We start from the raw sequence: 23,811 nt of genomic DNA on the forward strand, positions 1-23,811 counted from the left end.
CTGCTAACCAACACCCATTTACGGTCCATCTTGAAACTCACCGAACCAACTTCACTACTCTTTCATTCCATCTACTTCTGTTCTTTGGAAGAGTCTCCCTCACTATGCCTTCACCAAAGAATACAATCTTCAACTGTTCAAACAAAATGTGAACAGATTCCTCCTTTCTTCTTTTCCTCTCATCCATACACAGCACTAATGTGCTATAGATCTTGTAGTGTTTCACATGTGGATCAGATATATAAAAAATAAAATAATTTTAAAAAAAATTTTGCATACCTCTCTCTTTTTTTTAAATTAGCATAGCACCACTTCCCATGTCAGATTATGCACATATAATGTTTCACCTAGCAGAAGTGCAAGTACACTTCCTTTAGTATCACATTCTATGATGATTAAGAGGTATTCTTAATGAGAAAGTGATGAAAGCATGTTTTGCAGGTACAAAGATAAAGGATGTTAGTGAAGTTGTAAGTTTGCAGAAGAAAAAAGTGAAGTTGTAAGTTTGCAGAAGAAAAAAGTGAAGAACAAGAAGAAAGAAGTGAACAAGCAAGAGAAGAAAAAAGTGAAAGAGTTAACTGTTTTGGAAGGTACAAATGACTTGAAAGGAAAGTTGAGAAATATGCAATGAGAAAGGATATGAAACAGTTGTTGGAAGAAGCAAAAATGAAGAGTAAAAAAAAAAAAATAAAGACTATGAGTCTGCTGCCTTGGTATAATAGAACAGAATTAAGAAGAAGGGCCATGATAGCTAATGAGTCAATGAAAAGATTGTGCAGAAGGAATGGTGTGCAGTTTATAGATGTGTGCAGTGAAATTGATAGACAAAAGAACCTGATGGACTGCATTTGAATGGTTTTGAAGTTAGATGCTTGGAGAAAGTGTTGTTCAGTGAGAGTTTGAAAGTGCAAAACCAGGGAAACTAGAGAAATTAGGAAGGAGAAGTAATCAAGCGTGAGTCTAGCCACCCATGGGATAAATGAGTGCGAGTGCAGGAATGACTATGAAGAAATAGCCACCTCTGGGATAGATGAGTATGAGTGCATGAATGACTGCAAAGAGCTGGGTAGATTTCCCAGGTTTTGAATCTGAATGGATAGGTAATGACATTATGTAAGGGTAACTATGGGCCCAAGGGGGATGTTGAAATGCATATACATGAATGCCTGAAGTATCAAAAATAAAGGCAAGGAGTTTTTGGCATTGGTCAGCTCAACATGGCCAAAAATTATTGGCATCGGTGAGACCTGGTTGTCAGAGAATGATGTAGTAACAAGGATAGAATGTAACAGATATTGTCTTTTTAGAGAAGATAGAGGAAATAGAGAAAGAGGAAGGGTATTATTAATAATAGCTGAAGAACTTCAGCCAACAAAAATAGATAAAGGAAAGTTGTAGATGCAAGAGAAATGGTTCATTTCAGGCTGTTTGGCATGAAATAAAGGCCAACAGGATAAAATATATTATTGGATGCTGCTATATACACCTGGAGATCCAGTAGAAGATGTGGATAACAAAATGTGAACAGGAGAAATTATTAGAAAAATAAGTGCAGGCCAAGCAATTATCATGGGAGACTTCAACTATGAGGATATAGATTGGAGAGAGGAAAGGGAACATGGCAAAATGGAAATCGAATTTATGCAGCATGTGATGGAGGGGGACCAGGGGTTTGAGTGTGTCAGATCATGTAACAGCATCAGAAGATATATCTCTAAATACAGTAGTGAAGAAGTTTTTAAAAGTTTTTATTATTTGTAAAAAAGTTTAATTTATTATTTATTTACTAAATCCTGCCATGGACTGTACCATTGTGAATAGTTTTAAACTATTAAATCTTGTCTACTGCTCCTATTGTAAAAGTAGTTTGCAAGTGGTATCCAGATTTCTATGCCGAAATCTAAGCACACAAGTAAGATCCTAGACTTACTTAAATTTAAACAAGAATTAAGCAAATTGAGTCTTCACACCTTTATGTATAAAAAATGAAAAAGAGTTTAATAATATTAAGATACATTTTAACAATACAATTAAGATACATTACATTTTAAGATACATATAAACGTAAAAATTGCAAAATATTTAAAAAAACAGGTGTAATTAACTCTATATTTAAACCAAACCTAGTTCAAAAACAAACCAGACTAGAAGTATATAATACATTAGCCCAACCAGTCTTATTGTATGGAAGTGAAATAATAACAGCAGAAATGAAGTTTATGAGAAAAACTGCAAAGTATACTCTGTTTGATCACAAAAGAAACGAAGAAATTATGAAAGAATTAAACCAAGAATCAGTAATAGAAAAAATTTAAAAATATAAACATAAATGGATGGAACACGTTCAAAGAATGAAAATAGAAAGATTACCAAAACAAGCCTTAAAGTACAAGCCATTAGAAAAAAGAAAACCAGGATGTCCTCTTAAATGATTCAACGATGACTTCTAAGGCCGGAACAGGCCACGCTAGGCCTAAATCCTTGATATGCATGATGATGATGATGCAGATACATTTTAAAAAATTACATACAATATTCTGAACATTACTCCAACAACAGAAACTTGTCTTAAAATCTAAAAAGACAAACAAACAAATCATATCTTATCTGGTTTTTTGGGGCCAAAATATACAAGCTAAAATGAACATTATGTCTCTTAACTGTATCTGGACCTCTCTTGAAAGACATGGATTCTTTATTTCTTCATCAGAAACAGTTCTTCTCTTGAAAACCACTTTATCTTGGAAATAACTGTAATTTTCTATTCCTTGTCAGAGATACTAAAAGTTCAGACTTGACAATAAAATCTTCAAATTCAAACCCTATCTAGCATTCCTGCTTTGATGGCATCAAAAAATAATCCACACAAAAATGTTTCTTCTTTTTACTTTCATCTTTAAGATTCACAATCTTTTTCCTCTTGCTGTATGAAGGAAAAATGAGTAAATACTTAAAAATCAACTTGGCTGTATCCTCCAAAACAGTTATCAAAACATTATTGCATTAAAGGAACCTTTAATAATCTGATAAACATTTCTCTTCCTACAAGAGAAACTTCATTTATCAAGTACCAATAACTATCTTCAACAACTGTTATTCCAGTTACTTTTGTAACATAACAGCTAAATAACTTTCAAAACATCTTTCATTCCGAAAGATTAATACTCACGGAGGTTTTTCTCACCACTTCCAAAAACTCTTCCATATCTGTATTTCACTCACTCACATGGTTCTCTATCCAGCTGTTTACTAGTTACCATGTTCTTTTCACTTGTGCATGCTCTAGCAGGTACAATACTTCCAGTTCTGCTTCAGTCATAAAGTAAGGGAAACTGCCACAATTACACATTATCTTCACAGCACTTTGCTTGAAAGCGATAAAAATTCCTATTTTCAGTCAACTAAATCTTTTCAACTTATATATTTTAAACATACACAAATATTAAAATATATTACTAATTTTCAGTCAGACTAACAAAAAATCTACACATAAACATGATGTATTAACTATGAATGACTACTATATATAAACAACAAAACAATTTTGCTTTTCTGCACAATATAAATGCACTAACAATGCAACTGGTAATTTGGAACAGAAAATTTAAGTTTAATTTTTACAGTAAATTAAATTACAAACAAAACTCTGTAGAACATCTGTATGATGGTCTACAGTAGCAACTCCAATGGAGAAAAGTGACCAAGTCTTTTCCTGTGAGGTTGTTCAACATATGGAATTTTTTTCAGTTAAGAAAGGTCTTATGTGGAACTACAAAGCTGGTGATTATGACAAAGTTAGGAGGCAACTTGGAGCAGTCAGGGATTTTTTGAATGAGGCAGTATCAGACTGCATACCCAAGATCAGGAGGATTAAGTGGATGAGTAGAGATATTAAACAAGAGGAGCACTGCAAAAAAGGAAAACATTGTGGGGATAATATAAAGAAAAAGGTGATCAGCATACTCACAAGCAATATAAAACACATGCAAGATGAGTAACAAGTATAATAAGGAAGGATAAATCAGACTTTGAGAGAAAATTAACTAAGCAGGCAAAAGTAAATCCAAAAGAGTTTGAGTTTTTTTTGCTATGTAGCAAATAAGAGAAAGAATGATTAAAAAAAGATAATTTCAGCAACGTTACATTGCCATCATCATCAGGGATCATAAAAACAATGATATGTGTACAGAGGCATTAACACTGGGCAAATGAGGCTGAACTAAGAATAGTCTTAGTCCATCCTCAGATCTTCAGCCCAATGGCTAAGACTACAAAATTTAGCCCCACTAAGGAATGCCCTTTAGGTCTCTAGGCCTGACCTTTGGTTGCCTTTCTTCAGCTTCATTTGCCCAGTGTTAGGGCAATGTAACACTGTCAGAATATAGGAAAGTATTCATAAGTTTTTATAATTAATATTTTAGCATGCATTGTTATTTCCTGAAAAATAATATTTAAGAAATAGTTCAATTATTAAGTGATTAATTTGCAAGGGTGGTGGTGACTTTGAAGTAACTGACATGACAGAGAATGATATGAAAACTGAGGTAGATGAACTGGAGGTATTCAGTATATTGAAAAATATCAATGTGAATACAGCAGTGAGCCTGAACAGTATGTCAGCTCATGTGCAAGTGAACTGGCAGTGCCTCTGATGAAGTTGTTTAATCTAAATCTCAGTTCTAGCAAGGTTCCAAGGGAGTAGCGAGAGGGGTCAGATAGTTCCATTACATAAAGATGATAGGCTCCAAGATAGAAGTAGCAAATTACAGACCAATTAGTATCTCTGGAGTGATGGTTAAATTATTGGAAAAGTTGGTTAAAAGAAAAATTCAGGAATCGGTGGATAGGAATATGGCACTCTATAGGGAATAGCATGGCTTTGTAAAAGAGATGTCCTGCCTGAGTAATTTATTCACCTTTTATACTAAGGTAACAGCAAAACTGAATAAAGGAAATGACTACACTATGATACTGCTGGACTTTGCCATGGCATTTGAAAGAATATCACATAGAAAATTATTCCTTCCTTCCTTCCTTCCCTTCTCATCCGTCCCTTAGGATGGGTTGTCCTAATAAGGGATCATAAAGTCCCCCCCAAATGAAGGATTTACGACAAATTGATGCAGCTGGCTCATCACTCTTCTGTCTGGTGCATCCCCTAAGGGCAAGTATTTATGACTGTAACCCATGTGTGTTCACAGGGCTAGTTTGCCTGTTCTGAGGGATGAAAAACCTGAGTTTCCAGGTATTTCTAGGGAACCAGGAGGTGGTAAAGAAGATTCGGAAACAAGTGACCAGGCTCATGATAGGTCTGTGGAATGTTCCCTATGAGTATTGAAGGTGTGTGGGTTGCAGAGTTTAGCTGACAGGCAGAGGAGAGGAAATATGATAGAAACTTATAAATTACTATTATTATTATTATTATTATTATCATTATTATTATTATTCAGGCCTCCAAGGAGTCAAAAGACTCATCGAGGGAGGTCCTTCCTAAGACATAAAGTCTGTCAAGACTCATTGAGGGGAGGTCCCCCCCCCCCTGAGAAACACAAAGTCTATCATACCACTCTTTAAACTCACTGACCGTTCTCGCTCCCACCACTCCATCAGGCAATGCATTCCACGGCTCAACCACCCTCCACACAAAGAAACCACTCCTTACCCTCTTGCTCACAGTTTCCTTTCGTAACTTCCAGAGATGGCCTCTTATCATCACTCCTTCCTGCTGTTCAACCAAGCGAAAGAACTCCCCAGTGTCAACCCTGTAACCACCTCTCAACAGTTTAAAAGTCTCAATCATATCACCTCTCCTTCTTCTATCCACCAAACTCTGCAGTCCACATTCTCTCAGCCGATCCTCATAACTATCCTTGTACAGTCCTGAAACCATCTTTGTCATCCGTCTTTGCATCCTTTCCACAGTTAATTTATCCCCTTCAAATCCTGGGGACCAAATCTGAGAACAATAGTCCAAGTGTGGTCTGATCAGAGACTTATACAACGGAATGATAACCCTCTTATCTCTGCAGGTCAGTGTCCTTCTCATAATAGCAGCAATCCTCTGTGTTACCTTCACCACCTTTGCAATATGTCCCCTAAACTTCAGGTTTCTATCAATCATCAACACCAGATCTCTTGTCTCCCCTACTTCCTCCAGTATAACTCCTCCCATAGAGTATGCAGCATCCCATCAATGTTTCCCAAACCTCAAGACCTTACATTTTGCTGCATTAAGCTGACACCCCCATTCATTTGCCCATCTATCTAGCTTATTTAAATCCTCTTGCAGGGCTACCACATCTGCACTATTACTAATAATCCTTCCCAGCTTCGCATCATCTGCAAACAACTGAATATCGCCCTGCAATCCACTGGCTATGTCAGTGATGTAAAGGTTAAACAATATAGGTCCTAGTACTGAGCCCTGTGGGACCCCACTTGTAACCCTCTGCCTCCTGGAAACTGCTCCACCATACACAACTCTCTGATACCTATCAGACAGCCAATCCTGAATCCAGTTGACCAATCTGACATCCAGACCCATGTGCTGCGACTTAAATATCAGCTTATCATGTGGCACCCTGTCAAATGCCTTCGCCAAGTCTAAGAAAATTGCAGTATATGCCTTTCCCTCATCTAATGTTCTTGTAACTTTATTATAAAAGGCTAGCATATTGCTAAAACAAGAGCGTCCTTTCACAAATCCATGTTGATTCTCACAGATAACATTACCCTCATCTGCCCAATGCTGTATACGGTCCCTCACTACTTTCTCCAAGATCTTAACAACTACTGATGACACACAGACTGGCCTATAATTAGACACTTCCAGTCTGTTACCACCCTTATGCAATGGCACTATCTTGCCTTCCTTCCATTCCCTGGGCACCTTTGCCAAAGCCAGACTTTCATTGAAAAGCCACGTTAAAGGCACTGTCAATTCCGTAGCACATTCTCTCAAAACTCGTGGTGAAATACCATCCAGTCCCACAGCTTTACTGACATCCAGAGTACTCAGTATCTGAAACACACTCTCCTCCTGTACCTCCAGACCTCGAACCATTAAAACTCCCTCTAGCATTAAAACTGACTCCTCTAGGATGAAATACTCCAATAAAGTGTTCATTGAACAATTCCACTATGTCCTCTGCATCAGTCACTCTATTCCCATTTTTATCCCACAATATCATTCTTCCACAGTCATTTCTCCTCCTACTGGCCACATAGCTAAAAAATTCCCTAGGATTTTCTTTGGATCTTAGGGCCAATCTCCTCTCATATTCCAGTTTCACTTTCCTTACCACACTAGTCACTCTTCTGGCGCGTGTCTTATATTCCTCATGCATCTCTTCACTGTCTTCTTATATCTCTTCCATAGCCTCTTTTTCGCATGCAATTCCTGTTTAATATTGTTTGTCATCCACTTTACTCCGAATTGCGTCCTCTTCTTCACTCGTGGTATACAACTTACCATTGCTGATAACAAATATTCTTTCACAATTTCCCATGCACTAGTGATATCCCGGCCTTCCAATTCCTCCCTCCATGAAACTTCCCGAAGTTGACGTCTAAGACTATTATAATCACCTGCCTTATAATTCCACATAAGTTCCCGTCTCTTTGATACTCCTGCATGTCTATTCATTTTCCAAGTAAACACCATATGGTCACTCTCTCCAACTGGTGGGAGAGATGTCAACTCAGTTATTATCAACTCTTCTGATGCTATAACCAAATCCAAAACTTTTGAACCTCTTGTTCCCTCTGTTACATGTTGCCTAAGACATTTGTCCCTCAAGAATTCTAGAAATTCCATTCCCCTATTGCTACATGCATCTTCCTCTCTCCAATTTATACTACTGAAGTTAAAATCTCCCATAACAATCATTCTTCTTGCACTTGCCAAACTTAGCTGTCTAAACATCTCCTGGTCCCCATCCTCTGTGCTCCTGGGTCTGTAGCAACACCCCACTAAATATCCTGTCTTGCCTACCTCTACCTCACACCATACGCTCTCAAAATCATTTGTCTCACTTCCTTCCAAATTCTCCACTCTTAGAGGACATAGGTCATCACTTATCATAAGCAGTACCCCACCACCATGCTTTCCCCTCCTATCCTGACGAAAATTGCTATACCCAGCGACTTCTATTCCTGTTGTTATATCCCCTTCTGTCAACCACGTCTCAGTGATCACAATAATTTTTGGCCAGGCTGATGCTATCTGCGCCACCAATTCTTCTCCCTTATTCCGGATACTCCTGGCATTAGTATAAAGCATATAAATGCCATTGTTTCTATACCCAGCATTATCCCTTCTAGACTCCACTGGGCTCAGTGTTACCTGACATTGTCTCCCTTCTCCCAAGTATCCATTCCCACAAGAGGCCACCCCTGCTATCATCCTCCCTGGGACACACTGACTCGTTCAGAACAGCAATCTCTCCAGATGCCTACGTCCTTCCTCATTCAAATGTAAACGGTCTCTCGCATACAATTCCTCTCTTTCCTCAAACGCACTCCAAGCATCCACATATACCAGTCCTCTCTTGTCACACATTCTCGTTATTATGCCATTCAATATCACCGCTCTTCTGCTCAGCTCATCATTATCATACCGAGGCAACACGCACACTATTTTTCCTCTCTCTGTCTTCTTCCATACAGTCTCAAGCAAAAATCTCATATCTCTCGCTGCCCGACTTACATTACCACTCAAGTCATTCGTTCCTACCATCACAATCATCTCATCCACCCTTTCACCTCTCTTAATTGCCATAGCCACCCTTTCTATTGTTCCTCCTGGCAAACACTCCTCACGCATCCTATCTTGAACACCACGGATCATTGAGTCAGCATACATTATACCTCTTACCATTCCCTCGCTCCTATTGTTTCCATTCTCTCCTCTTCTTTCATTCCCATACCTCTCTCTTCTACTGTTTCCATTCTCTCCTCTTCTAGCACTCCCATACATCTCTCTCTCATTCCCTCTCTCCTACTGTTTCCATTTTCTCCACTTCTAGCACTTCCATATCCCTCTCTCATTCTGTCTCTCCTACTACTGTTTCCATCCTCTCGTCTTCTAGCATTCCCATACCTCTCTCTCATTCCATCTCTCCTACCATTTCCATTCTCTATTCTTCTAGCAATTCCATATCTCTCTCTCATTCTGTCTCTCCTACTGTTTCCATCCTCTCGTCTGCTAGCATTCCCATACCTCTCTCTCATTCCCTCTCTTCTACTGTTTCCATTCTCTCCTCTTCTAGCACCCCTATACCTCTCACTCGTACTCCCTAAATTCTCTCTCTCTCCTACTCTGATTCGCCTTGCATTTATCTCTTCCATTCTTCTAATCTTATCTTTCATACTTCTGCTCTCATTCACAAGACATTCCACCTCCTCTTTCAACTCATCTATCTCCCTCTGCAGGTCAGTCACTCTTAATCTAAATTCACTCTCCCAAACAAAACCATCTCCTAAACTTTCACAGTCACTCACACCTTCCACACTATCAACTATTATTTTCTCATTCTCTCCTATCACACTACTTGTCTTCCTACATTCATTCCCCGTTCCTGGAGCAACAAAGTCGGATATCGATATATCTAATGTACTTATTTCCTCCAACTGCCTGCATTTTGCGCACATACGCTCTCCACTCTCTTTAACAAGCCACATATGTAATTCCCAAGACGCATACATGCCGCAAGTACTGCATGCCACAAAGTCCCTTATGATATTGCTAATAATTGAGTTCTTAAATGGCGGAGGACTTGGCGTTACGCCACTTGCGACTGCTGCTGAATCGACCATCATTCCTTACTGCCGAGTAGCGTAATCTTTAATAATTATGCAATTAATAAATAAGAGGAAAAAAAAGTACAAACATCAGAACATTTAAGTACTAAATATAATTAAATAAAATGAAATATAACTAAATACAGTAACTTAGCTTCGTTTTGTCTTCCACCGTTACGCGTTCTATTCCGACGGTACCAAAATATATTATATCGTGACAGCAACTAACTTCCAAAAAACAACCACCGAAGTACACTCATATTCAGAGAAACAATTTAGCACTCAAAAACGTAGAAAAACGGGGAAAAAAGCGGACTATTCACCGATTAAAAATCACTCTCTTCTGCACAGCTCAAAAATCAAGGGTGATCAAGTGCGCCTATCAGGTGGAAATCAAACTTAACTTGTTAACTGCAAACTTGGTAGGTAGCCTATAGGCATCGGACCACCCAAAAAAACTAAAGGGATTATAAGATTGACACAAAAGAAAATTTTCAATAGATGGGGAGTCGGGGGGAAAACAAAGGATCACACTTGGAAGTTGTCTGTCTGTGTGTGTGTGTGTGTGTGTGTGTGTGTGTGTGTGTGTGTGTGTGTGTGTGTGTGTGTGGTTAGTAAGGGTATACAGACTAGGTTCTTTAGTTAAAGTGGTGAATGAATTGCAATGTGTTACGGCTGTGTTACGGTACAAGGAATCACACTACACCCTCTATCGAGCAGATGGACAGGTGTGGGTGTGGCAGATGCCCAGTGAATGTCTCTTACCAGATTGCATTAATCCAAATATGAAATTCAAAGGTAGCAGTGTGATGATATGGTCCTGTTTTTCCTTGTTTGGACTTTTACCTCCGTTTGCAGTGCCATCAACAGTGAATCCCAAGAGGTTTCTGAACATTCTAGACAAATCAATCCTTTCTACTTTGTGGCATTTCTAAGGGAACTGACCACCATCTTTTTCAGCACGACAATGCACCATGTCACAAGGCTGCTGTAACTACATTTGCACTGACTTTCTATAACTGCATGGTTTGTGGATATGAGCATCCCTACACATTTGACTGGCCTCCACCAAGCTCTGATCTCAATCCTATTGAACATCTGTAAGATGAACTGGAGCAATGCATGAGGTCAAGGGAAGTCTGTCCCACAACAGCTCAGGACCTCATTACATGCTACAGGAAGAATGGTCCAAAATTCCCATTGATCACTATCATATGATTGTGGAAAGTATGTTTCATAGGATTGCTGGAGTCCTCACAGTGAAAGAAAGTCCTACATCATATTAAGGTGGGTGCCATGCTTGTATGTCCTTCATCCTATGGTGTCCATTGACTTCTTTCCAAGCAGAGTATGTTGAATGCTGTCATATTGACATGTGTAGATTCAGTTTTGCTAATGGAGTAATCAAACAAGCAAGTAAAAATATTATTTAGTGGTAAACTGAGATGACATTTGTTGGCTCTTGAATGCCATGAAGGTTTGTGTGGTAGCCTATCTTAACATCAAGTATCAATTTGTGACAGATGAGTTTAGTTAGGTTATTTAGAATTTGCTAAGAGCACAAGATAAGTTATATGCTTTTGGAGGAAACATATCACTGTCAGAAAAGAAACCTAATCGCCTTCCTCTGAGACCAGCTAACTCCATTCTAGTTGGAAAGATCTAACAAAAGGTCTCTAATATTCTTGAGAGGACTGGAACCAGGATCTTTCAAACCCAAGTATGTGCCACTTGCATTGGAAAATGCTACCAAGATACAAATTTAAATGTGTTCTCTATACGGAATCATTGTCCTAATTTATTTTAAAAATATAAAAAGTATAAAATGTTCATAATGATATATTTATATTTTTAAAACATTATTCAACTATTTTAAAGACTTACTGGTATGTCACAAAGCATAATTTCTTTTGAGCATCCTAACTTTTCATTTGGACAATGAACTGCAATGGCTAAAACAGCTTCTAGACATGATTTATCAGGTTCCAACTGCATAGATTAATGAATAAAAAAAAAAGATCATCAACAATATAATCTTTATTCTTATCCAATGTAAAATTTAAAGGATAGTGGGAAACGTATTACAAAATGACTGTCCACAATTTCTGATTTTGTAATGATAATTTTTAACTTGAAAAATGACTTCATCAAGAAAGTCTATCCTGGTTACAGATGTTTGAAAATGTATGTATACACATACAATAACATATCCAAGTGTCATAATATTATTATTTTTCTTTTAATTGTACTTTTTATGTATATTTATGTACTTGTAATTAATATTTATTTAATTACTTATCATCAAACCTTCGAACTGCACCTTTATATTCTTTTCCATATCAGTCGTAATAAGTTTATAGTCATTGCTTGATCTAGTTCAATCACTCTTAATCCTTTCTGGCTATAATTTACTTCCCGCCCCCCTTCTCAAGGTCACAAGTATGCTAATTTTCACGTGTACTTACTCTAGATTCAGGAAGTGCTTCAAACCGGAACCAATTCTCCTGTCTATCTTGCTGATTTTCTCTTGCACTGATCTTTAAAAATTTACTTGTTTTTTCGACTGCACCATTAAAGATCATGTAGAGGAATTGTATGTCTTTCCCATACATGCAGGAGAAACATCCAGCTCAACATGGAAATATCTCTAAAGTTTAATTCTAATTCAAGCAACGTTTAAAACTTAAAATCAGTCAGTTGTGGCTACTCTATCTTCAGGACACACAGGTTATAATGTTTTATGAGACAGTGCATCGGTAATAATAATAATAATCGTATGATGATACACGACCGTGAGTCCCCTTCATGGGGGGGGGGGGGAACGGCACCATCTAGTCCGCCCAAATTTTATCTGGGCTCCAGAACCAGCATAGCAGTGCATTGGTAAGGCAGAATCAGGCAAGCTATTAACAAACAAAACTGTTTATTCATTCTAAATCAAGGTAATTACAAAGATTAAATCTACACATATCAAAATATTTATCTCTGATTAACTCAGCTAAATAACAATGGAAACAAAGTAAAACACGTGTCTGGTTCTCTGCTCGATTAGATTAGCATTTCTCGCTTAAGCCTTTTTATATAAAACAATATACATGCTCATAACAATCACACACATGGATAGACATATATACACTCTAACGTGACTTAACTCAGGCTAAAACAGAATCAGGCATAACTAAACTTTACAATCGATTTCCCTTTCATCACATAACATTAGCAAATTTCTCTGAACTCTGTAAACAATTAGTTCACCGTTAATTAGAAGTGTGGCTTTCCGACTTCACGAATGTTCTTTATGCTAACTAACTATGGGATTGGCATTCTTAGCCTTAATGTTCACAATCTAGGAAAGTTCTAGAAAATTCTTACTTGCAACCTTGTCAGCTAGTTCAGTACACTAGATCCTAGAGATCACGATCACGTTCCTCTTCCTTCCGGTGAAAACCAGATTCGAGCACTAGTTCTCAGCATCGATGATACAGCATACTCGGAGATCATCTAGAGACTTCATGGTGGGACTTCTGGAATAGACTGTCACTGCTGTTCTGAACCTCCTATCATCGTCAGACTTCTGTTGGCAGGAGGTGACTCCCCCGTCCTTGGAACAGCTGGACACAGGAACCTCTTCGAAACGAGACCCAAGAACCGAGCGCTTTGGTCCTTCGATTTCTCCCTTTTATCCTACTCTCCTCACCTTGGAACGGCCTCAGATTAAACTGCCCGGATATTCCTGGGGAGTGGTTTCTCCACCACCCTTCTGTAGCTGATTTCTGGCGGGAAAACCCATAACCATTGACCTTTGCAATTTTCGCTAGCCTCAGGTCTATATGTCTAATCCTGTCTGAGTTATTTCTTTGTTTGTACAATTTCAGTGGTTCTTAAATATTTTAACAATTTACTCTAATATTTTACCAGATTTAATACAGCAAAAAAAAAATTGAGGCAAACGTTAATTTAATTACAAGTATTTTTATATAATTTGTTATTTCCAATTAAAATCGGTATAGAAAAATTTTGTTCTTCATACAAGATTTTAAAAAGGCTTACTCTCTCTAAAAAAAAATTTTTTTTTTCAAAATAAATTTTTTTTTTTACCTCTTGCATTTTATTTTATTTCTTGTATTTCCTGGAGAAGACCTGACTACAATCTCACCCTTTAAGTATTCTCTTTGCTTCCCATTGCACCGAGTTTTAATACATGTTCTACTCTCAAGATTAAATCTATTCCCCTTTCTATCTTTTAAGGCCTTGAACCTAAATATTATTCCATTAAACTGACTCATAAAGCATGCACAATCTGCTAGTAAGTGTGCGGCATTTGTAGCAATAGTTAAGCTCAATTTGAACAATCAGACACGAGGATACTGGCATAATTAAACCTCAGCCGGGTTTGTATATCAACCCCATTTCTTCCATGCCTGTTCCACCTTGGTTAGTTATAGGAACTTCTGGATCTTCTAGGTCTCTCAATTAAGTTTACTCTGATTGTTTTCTGATTACCTTCCCCTACAAGATCTTCCGTTTCACTCTGATCACTCACTAGCTTGACATTTGATATACAGTAGGCCTCCAAGTGACTGTTCCTTTCAGATGCTGAACATATTGGAGAATCAGTATGGTTATTTTGACCTTCTTCATTATCCCTTTCAGTCAGTTCAGTTAGGTTTGACCTTATTGTCATTCCGTTGTATTCTCTCTTTACGTGGTTTCTCAATTCTATCCTTAAAAATATGGTTCCCTTTTCCAGACCGTTTATTTCCCATTAGGGACATCTCATTTCTGACAAAGCAAGAGAACTTGTACCTCTCTAGAAAGTTAGTTCCTAAAATAATTTGTACTTCTAAACCACAGAAACCTCCACTTACAATAATTTATACGCTCGGGCGAGATGTCCTAGGGAGGACGAATAACTCTTGCCAAACACACAATTTAAACTCTGGTAAGTATATTTTAACTTTCACTTTCTTTGTTGCATATATATCGGATGTTGAAATTCCCGATAATCTAATCGGTTTCTTCAGTTTAGAAATACCCCTCCACACATGGGATTTTATTCCTGAAAAATAACTTCCAGATATGACAGAGGCCTGTCATATCTGGAAGTTATTTTTCTGGAACCAGTAACCAGCAAAATGTCACAAGGTAATCCTCACCTTACCCTCTATGATCATTTTAGACTTCCTTGGGTATTCTTGATTCTTGTTCTCTTTTCTCCATGGTTTGTTTACATAACCATGAGGAGTATGTACAAGATTCAACTCATATCTAACATTTCCATTGGAGGGTCTCTTACTTCTAAAACAGTTGCGAGCCATGTGCCCATATTTGTTACAAACAAAACATTTGGGAGGCTCCCTTCTGTTCCTTGCCTCAGCACTCTTCTCTGTTTGAGGTGGAGTTAATTCAGAGGTCCTTGCTGCCATTGCTCCCAACTGCTGTATAACTGCATCAAGTCGGTCCATCATAGGCTGTTGTAGCCTTTCTACCTCCTGTCTTATTATTGTACATAATTCCTCCATGTTAGTAGGCCCTATCTCCTTCGGGATGGTTATCTCACTGTCAGTTATTTGTTTAATGCTGACCGAATTTTTCGTTCCCCCTCTTTTTCTTTACGATCTTTAACTGACTTTCCCTTACCTGTGCTTGAGTCCTTTTCACTCTTACCTTCGCAAGAGGAATCATTTGCCCTTTTAATCATATTAATTTGGCTGTTCATAGAAGTGGGACGAATGTCTCCAAGCTTCTCTTCTCTCTCCCTCACAGCGAGGTAACATTCCTCAAGATTTGTGATCCTCTTTTTGTAAGCAGTCTCCTTAAGTGTTCTTCCTTGACTCCTAATCTAATCTGGTGGAATACTGCCCAGTCAAAGTGAGGTTTATCCTCCTTTGAGATGCTTAGCCTGTTTGCAATTGTTAGTAATCTGTTGTAAAAATCTGTCATACTTTCTTTCTTATCCTGAGCACACCTCTGCAATTTCCAAAGGTTAAAGCTCAAACTTCTTACTCTGGAGAACTGGGAAATCAAGGTTTCCTTAAACTTTGTGTATTCCAAAGTATCCTTAAGTATTGGGGATGAATACAGAAAGTTCTTGGCCTTTCCAACCAGTTTGCTCCTAAGTAGAACTAATAATTGGAAGTCTGACCACCTTCCAAACTTTCTTAGCTCTTCAACGAAGCTAAAAAAAGCTAATACATCATCATTGTCATCACCAGAAAATTGCAGGGATGACAAGTTGAAAATTAATAGTTCAAAAATATTCTACATTGTTCATTGTTGCACTATTAGTTTGGTCAATACTTGTAATTTCACAATTTCAATTTCTCCCTTTTATCCTACTCTCCCGATCTTTGAACGGTCTCAGATTAAACCGCCCAGATATTCTTCGGTGAGGGGTTTTCTCCACCACCCGCTGTCGCTGAGTTCTTGCATGAAAACCCGTAACCTGTTAGCCTTCGCGATTTTCACTAGCCTCAGGTCTATATGTCTAATCCTGTCTGAGCTATTTCTTTGTTTGTACAATTTCAGTGGTTTTTAAATATTTTAACAATTTACTCTAATATTTTACCAGATTCAATTCAGCAAAAAAAATTGTTGAAGCAAACGTTAATTCAATTACAAGTATTTTTATAAAATTTGTTATTTCCAAGTAAAATCAGTATAGAAAAATTTTGTTCTAATTTTTCTTCATACAAGATTTTACACAAGCTTCATTTTGCTGTCATCTGTGTGTCTGTATCTCTGGAAAGGTGTTTTGTTAATACAGGTATGTACTCATTAATAAATGCCACAAATGACTGTAATAATTGGAGGGACATAAACTTGCTACGTATTATTACCAAGTTGTTTGCAAGTTTATCTTGTGATGAATGTTTAATATTCTAGGTCAAATAGATCTTGTATAAGAATACATAAGAATATAAGATTCTTGTGAATTTAGCTGTCCGTTATATTTACTATTTAGATTATGAGGAAGGCTTCAATTCTATTGTTAGAGATTGTGTGTGCATGTGATTTGCACTTCAGAATATAATTGCCACAAAAAATAATAATTCTCATAAAGGAAGGATATAATAAATTTCAATATCTATCAGACTGCACCTCATATTGGAAATTATAATAACCTTCCTTTATGAGAGAATCATTATTTTCTGCATCATTCCCTTATTCTGAAGTTCAAACTACATACACATACTCTCTAGCAATAGAATTGTTACAATCTTTCTAAAACTGTATCTGGTGTATGACAGGGATGTCTGTAGCACTCCCCCATCATTCATACTGGTGCTAGATCCATGTGTTAGAACAGACAGAAATAACAAATACCAGGGGAATATAATGGAAAATAAATAAAACTCAGGGTGATCTAAATTATACAGATGATGTATATCTAATTTCTGACACATACAGATATAAATTAGCCACATTGCAAAAAGAATCACTAAAAGTTAATATAAGTCAAGTGGATATTGTAATCCAGCATTATTTCAAAGCCGAATGTAGACACTATGAAAGTTTCGTAAGGTAAATTGACCAGAGAGCATCTATTTATTTGCCTTTTATTGGTCCATTTTGATAAGGTTTAACTGACCTGACAGCTGTTTTGAACTGGTTGGTTCTCCTCAGAGACCAGGCAGATTTCAAGTTCCTTAGTACTGAATGAGAGTTTTTGCTCTCTTAAGATTTCTACCTGATCTCTGAGGAGAACCATCCAGTTCAAAACAGCTATCAGGTCAGTTAAACCTTATCAAAATGGACCAATAAAAGGCCAATAAATAGACACCTAGGCAGCACCTATGTCTTCTATATGGTCCACACTAAGGCGACTCATGAATGCCGGGGAATGTATTCCCGTGAGCTCTCTGGTCAATTTACCTTACGAAACTTTCATAGTTTCTACATCGACTCTGAAATAATGCTAGATCTAATATCCACGTGACTTATATAATTTTACATTGCCAAACTGAAGCCTTTGGGCTCTTTATTTTAGTAATTACTAAAAGTTAGTTTGAAAATAAATGCAAATAAACTTCGCAGATTATGAAAAATGAAAAAGTATTCACACAGATATAAAAATAAAAACATGTAATGTACAGTAAGTATTAAATCAGTTTACATATATATATTATATATGGATTGGTTTCAAAGGAAATTCAAAGAAAGCTATAAACGTTCAGAAACTTGTGTCTACAGAGTATACTTAGAATGTGGTGGCCTCAAATTATTAGAACTGAAGATCTCTGGAAAATAACAAATAAGGAAAAACAAATAAATAAATAAATAAATAAGGAACAGAAACTGAAAATTCAAGTGGATTTGGACATACACTTAGGAAGATCATTGAGAAATATGTCATGCAGTCTTGGAAAGGAATCCACAACAATAAAGAAAGTTGGCCATCCTAAAAATACATAGAAGAAAAGGAGCTAACCTTTAACAGAATGTGAGGAGAAGAGTTTACTGAACTAAAGCCAACAGCAAGGAAACGGAACTGATGGAAAGCATTTATGGATACCCAAGGTTCTTGATAGAATTTAGGGAAGAAGAACAAGAAACAGCATGAGTGGAAAAAAAAAAGTAATTAAAAAAGTTTACTCTTAAATTTCACCTCAGTCAATGAGCTGTCTTCAGGATAGAGAACACAGTACAATTACATTTGCATAAGGAAGTGACTATATCAGTCACTGCTATAATCAATGTAGTAATTTAATGTGATTTCAATCTTATATGTCTAAAAATTTGCATATTCTACATTTGCATGACACATGCAGTATATATAAGAGATAAAATCGGCAAAGTATTCTTAATATGTACCATATAATGTGTATTAAATAATTCTGTGTTATGGTTAATTATGTAAGATATTTATAGGAAATACCTGGCATCAAAATTAGTAGTAGTCGTGGGCACAAATGACTTAGTTGAGGAGAAAAAGAATGCTGATAGAAACTTGAAGAAGTTGTTCCAGCAGGTAAAGAAGAATAGTGTTGTTGGGAAAGTCATAGGCATGTTGCCCAGATATGGCAACAGTGAATTGAGAAGGAGAGCAGAGATAATGAATAGTAAGATGGCTGAGTTGTATGAAGCAAAAGGGGGGGGGGGGTTCAATTTGTAAATCTGTGGAGTGAATTAGAAGGGAAGTTGGAATGGAATAAAGCTGATGGATTACATTTGAAGGGGTTTGGTGTTAGGCATATAGAAAGGCTACTGTTTTCTGAAAAGGCATAGAGTCAAAAAGTTAATGTAGCAAATGATCAGAGTCTACCTGTGAAGCAGGATAGCAGAAATCAACAGATTATATGGCAAGAGGAAGATGGATATGAGGTTGAAGATGTGGTTGCAGCAGCACAAGATGATGAAATGCATAAAGGTGAGGATGAGACAGGTAGGAATGGAAATCAAATCAGGATCAGGTAAACGGGAGTGGTCAGACCAGAGAGAGAGAGATGTGGTATAGCAACTAGAATAGAGAATGTTGGTGCTGGTAGAATGGCCTCAAACACACACAGCAATTTTTATGTTTATACATAAATGTAAGGAGCATTCGAAACAAGAGGGGGGTGAGTTTGTTGCATTGATTGAGATGGTATGCCCAAAAATAATTGGAAAAAGCGAAACTTGGTTATCTGAGGAGAATGTGATGTTAGGAATAGAACTAGGATATATAATTTTCTGGAAGGATAGAAATGTGAAAAGAGGAGGGGGGGGGGGGGAGAGTGCTGTTAATGATTACAGAGGAACTGTGCCTGCAAAGTGTGGAAGTCGATAGTGCATGCACAGATTTTAAATCTGTGTGGCGTGAAGTTTAAATAAACAGGTTAGTATATCTGATAGGATGTTGTTATAGACCAAGGATTGCAGAGAATACAGATTACAAAATGTTTAGGCAAATTAGTTGGGCATGTAAAAAGAAGGTGATCCTGATGGGAGACTAATTAGAGGAATACAGACTGGAAGGAGGAGATAGTATATGGGAACAAGGAGAGCGAGCTTGTGGAATTTCTGAGAGATAAGTATCTCAAGCAGCATGTGATTGAAGCAACTAGAGGCTTTAATGTTTTGGATTTGGTGATAACTTCACAAGATGTGGTTGCTAATAAAGTGTTGACACTGCCGCCGGTTGGTGAGAGTGATCATGAGGTACTTGTTTGGGAAGTGATGAAACAAGAAAAGGTCACTGCCAAAAATGGATACATGTAGAAGTATAAAGCAGGTGATTATAGAAAGCTCTGTAGTCAGTTAGTATCAGTATGTTGGTAGATAATCTGAGTGAAAATGATGTTTGCAATGCATGGAATCTCACAAGGCAGTATCTGACAAAAGCAATGTATGGCTGCATACCAAGGATTAAGCGAGTAAATAGAGTAGGAGTGAAATGGATGAACAGTGAAATTAAGCAAGCTGTGCTGAAAAAGAAAATGTTATGGAGGAGGTACAAAGCAGTTTGTGGTGATCGGACCAATGAAGAGTATAAAGTGCAGGCTAGAAAGGTGATGAGCATGGTAAAAAAGGAAATGGTGCAGTATGAGAGGAGATTGGCTGGTCAGACCAAGGTTAACTCAAGGGAATTTTTCCACTACATGGCAAGCAAGAGGAAGAATAATTATAGCAGATTAATATTTGGTGGATAGTCATGACAGCAAACTAACAGCTGCAAAGGATATAGTGGAATTATTGAACAAGCACTTCATCAGCATATATCATACTGATGTAAATGATGTGGTGGAATATATAGAAGAGAGGCAAGTATCAGGAGATTGAAAGTGAAAGAAACAGAGGTGTATCAGATGTTGGTTGGGTAGATATGAATATGGCTGTGGGAATGAATGACATGTCACCACGTATTCTTAAGGAATGTGCACCATAGTTGTCTATGCCACTGACCTGGTTATTTAATGGTCTTGCAGTGGGTAGGGTTCCTAAGGAGTGGAAAGAAGGCAAAATAGTACCACTCCTCAAACATAGTTCTAAGACAGAAGTCTCCAACTATAGGCCATTCTGTATAACTGCAGTTGTGGTCAAGGTGTTGTAGAGTTTGGTAAGGAATAGAATACGGAATTGGGTTGATGGACATAGCATGGATTTGTAAAGGGTTGGTTCCTGTTTTAGTAATTAACTTGCATTTTATGATAAGGTGACAAGTGTGTTAGATAAGGGAGAATCATATATATCATATATTCTTAGACTTTGCAAAGGCAATTATAGATTACCACATAAGTTGGTGTACAAGCTGCAGAGGATGGAAATCTTCTTGTTCTTGTTCTTAGGCACCTGCTGTTTAACTTGTTTGTAAACGATATATCATGTGGAGTGACTGAGGATCTTCAGTTATTTGCTGAAGAGAGTTAGGAAAGAATTATAAGTTAGGAAGAATTATAAGTAGCACTGCTGATGTTAATTCCCTTCAGGAAGATTTGAATAGACTTTTTACTTGGTCAAAAGAGTGGTGTTGTAGTTTTAATATCAATAAGTGCAAGGTGTTGCATTTTGGAGTGCAATAATATAAGGCTGTGTACTATATCATTGGTGCCATACTGCAGAAAGTGGATGAGATTAGAGATTTGGGAGTGAGGTTGACAGTAGACTGAAGTTTAGAGGGCATATTGCTAGTGGTGCAAAGGCTGCACATCGTAGTGCTGCTATGATAAGAAGTACTCTAACAATAAGGATAAGGAAGTGGTTGTACCACTGAATAAGGCATTGGTCAGACCACACTTGGACTATTGTGCTCAGTTCTGGTCACCTGATTTTCAATGTGATGTGGAGACATTAGAGAAGGTCCAGAGACAAGTGACTAGGACAATATCAGGACTTTGGAATGCTAGTTATGGAGAGAGGTTGAAGAAATGTTGAATACAGAATTTGGCAGATAGGAGGAAGAGAAGTGATATGATAGAGACATTTAAGTTAGTGAAAGGATTTTATCAGATTAATTGAGAAGGGATTATAGACCATGATATGACAAAATGAGTAGATGGTGAGGGGGGGAAGAACCAGAGGTCATTCCTGGAAGTTGTGTAAAAGTATGATGAGGAGGAGTGTGAAGAGTAGATTTTTTACATGGAGAATTCTCAGTAAATGGAATGCATAAACAGAATGTGATGTTAATTCAAGGAGTGTTAAGGATTTTAAGATTCTATATGATAAATAAATATGTTGTCAGTTGAATGAACCTCCTACGATGAGTCTGCGAACTCCATGAAGGGTGTAATAATAATAGATATTTATAGAAAGATAGTTGCCTTATATGAATCTACTGGCAGGAATTTTATTTTTTTATTTTTTTTTAGTTATTTATTTATTTTTTTTTAATGTCTGTCCAGAGATGCAATTGTGGCAAACTTCCATTATAAAAAACAGCACAATTTAATATAATTCTCCATTATTGTAAAGGCTCTCAACAACAGAAGCAAATTCTAATTAAGTGAAGACTTCTTGATTGCCAAGTCAATAATGCATCTTCTTATAATCCAACACTTTATCTATGGAGGTATATGAGCATATCTTATCTTATATTGCATTGTAGGACTTGCAGTAATCAAGGGATTTTATTCATCACCAAGTTCATTATGCCACCACCTTATTTATTGGTGAATTGGCGAATGATACCCTTCAAGGGCATGCCATACATACTGTGGAGACACAAAACCTCCTCCTTTCCTATTCAAGGGATACAGAACTAAAATTGTTCTGCAGGCTGGTTGATATATATACTATCTGATAGCTAGCCGGCAGAACTTCTTTAATGCAGTACTCATTACAGATAAGTAATGCATCAGGAGGACCTCTTCCTCCAACCAGCTGATGTGCAATCCTGCCGCCACATGCTCTGCCAAATTATATGTAGAGGGAGAGTGGTACATGGGGGGGGGGCACTCTTGAGACCATGATATGGCAAAGAGATTGTGTGCGCTCTATGAATGTTATCTGTCCAAGAGTCTATTTCTTCTCACTGCTCATGTCTACTTTCCTTCAAACAATCACCAAAATCCCATGAACTGGACAACAATCACTACTTTTTTAACTACAACATTTAACTATAACTTTTTAACTACAACAACAAATGATGTTGTTGTAGTTAAAAAGAATGTTCCTCAAAAAATAAAAATAATAATTATTATTATTATTATTTCAGGCGACTCCAGGAGTCCTTAGACTCATCGAGGGAGGCCCTAAACATCGTGTCCACACAACTATGCGATTACATTCTCACAGTATCTATCATACCTTGTCTTGAACTCGTTCACCATCATAGCACCCACAACAGACTCTGGCAGCTTATTCCACTCATTTACCACTCTAAAAGTAAACAACCCAGCTCTAACACCCCTGCTAACCACACTCTTGCCCAGCTTCCATAGGTGTCCCCTAGTTCTCCCACCACCAGTCCTGATCTCAAAAATATCCTCTGAATTAATCCTATAGAATCCCGTTAGCAATTTGAATGTCTCAATCATATTTCCCCTCCTCTGCCTATCAACTAGTTTCTGCAACCCATAAATCTTCAACCTGTTCTCATATGGTTCATTCCATAGACCTGTTATCATCTTAGTCACTCGCCTCTGGATCCTCTCCACCTCCTCCCCATCAAGAAGGAACCGAGGTGACCAAATCTGGGCACAGTAGTCGAGATGAGGTCTTATCAAGGCTCGATACAGTGGTACAATAACTTGCTTGTCTCTGCTCGTCAAGGTATTTTTCAACAACCAAGTGAGTTGATGAGCTGATTTAGCTACTTTTGCAATGTGCCCCCTAAACTTCATCTCCCTATCCACCAACACTCCCAAGTCCCTGGCCTTATCAATCTCTTGGATTACAGTTCCACCAATGTGGTATACTGCTGCTAATCTTTTCACCCCAAAATGCATAACCTTACATTTTGTCACATTAAATTGACATCCATTCTCCTTAGCCCAGAACTCCAATCTATCTAAGTCATCCTGCAAGACTTTGACATCTTCTGCATTCACTATTGCCCTACCCAACTTTGCATCATCAGTGAACAAATGA

At 37.5% G+C, this 23,811-nt stretch overlaps 1 protein-coding gene across 2 annotated transcripts in view; it reads right to left on the reverse strand.

Annotated features, from left to right (window-relative positions):
- LOC150108178 (TNF receptor-associated factor 3-like) overlaps positions 1-23,811 on the reverse strand; it is a 396,437-nt gene that overhangs the window by 336,250 nt on the left and 36,376 nt on the right. For both annotated transcript variants that reach the window (XM_090415633.1, XM_090415632.1), the window contains exon 3: positions 11,686-11,790. In XM_090415633.1, coding sequence (XP_090271759.1) covers positions 11,686-11,790 — 105 coding nt within the window. The remainder of the gene's footprint in view (positions 1-11,685; positions 11,791-23,811) is intronic.

Source organism: Typopeltis vanoorti, chromosome 3, assembly GCF_054136105.1.
Source record: "Typopeltis vanoorti isolate ZY-2024b chromosome 3, IOZ_Tvanoo_1.0, whole genome shotgun sequence".
Taxonomy (NCBI): Eukaryota; Metazoa; Arthropoda; class Arachnida; order Uropygi; family Thelyphonidae; genus Typopeltis; species Typopeltis vanoorti.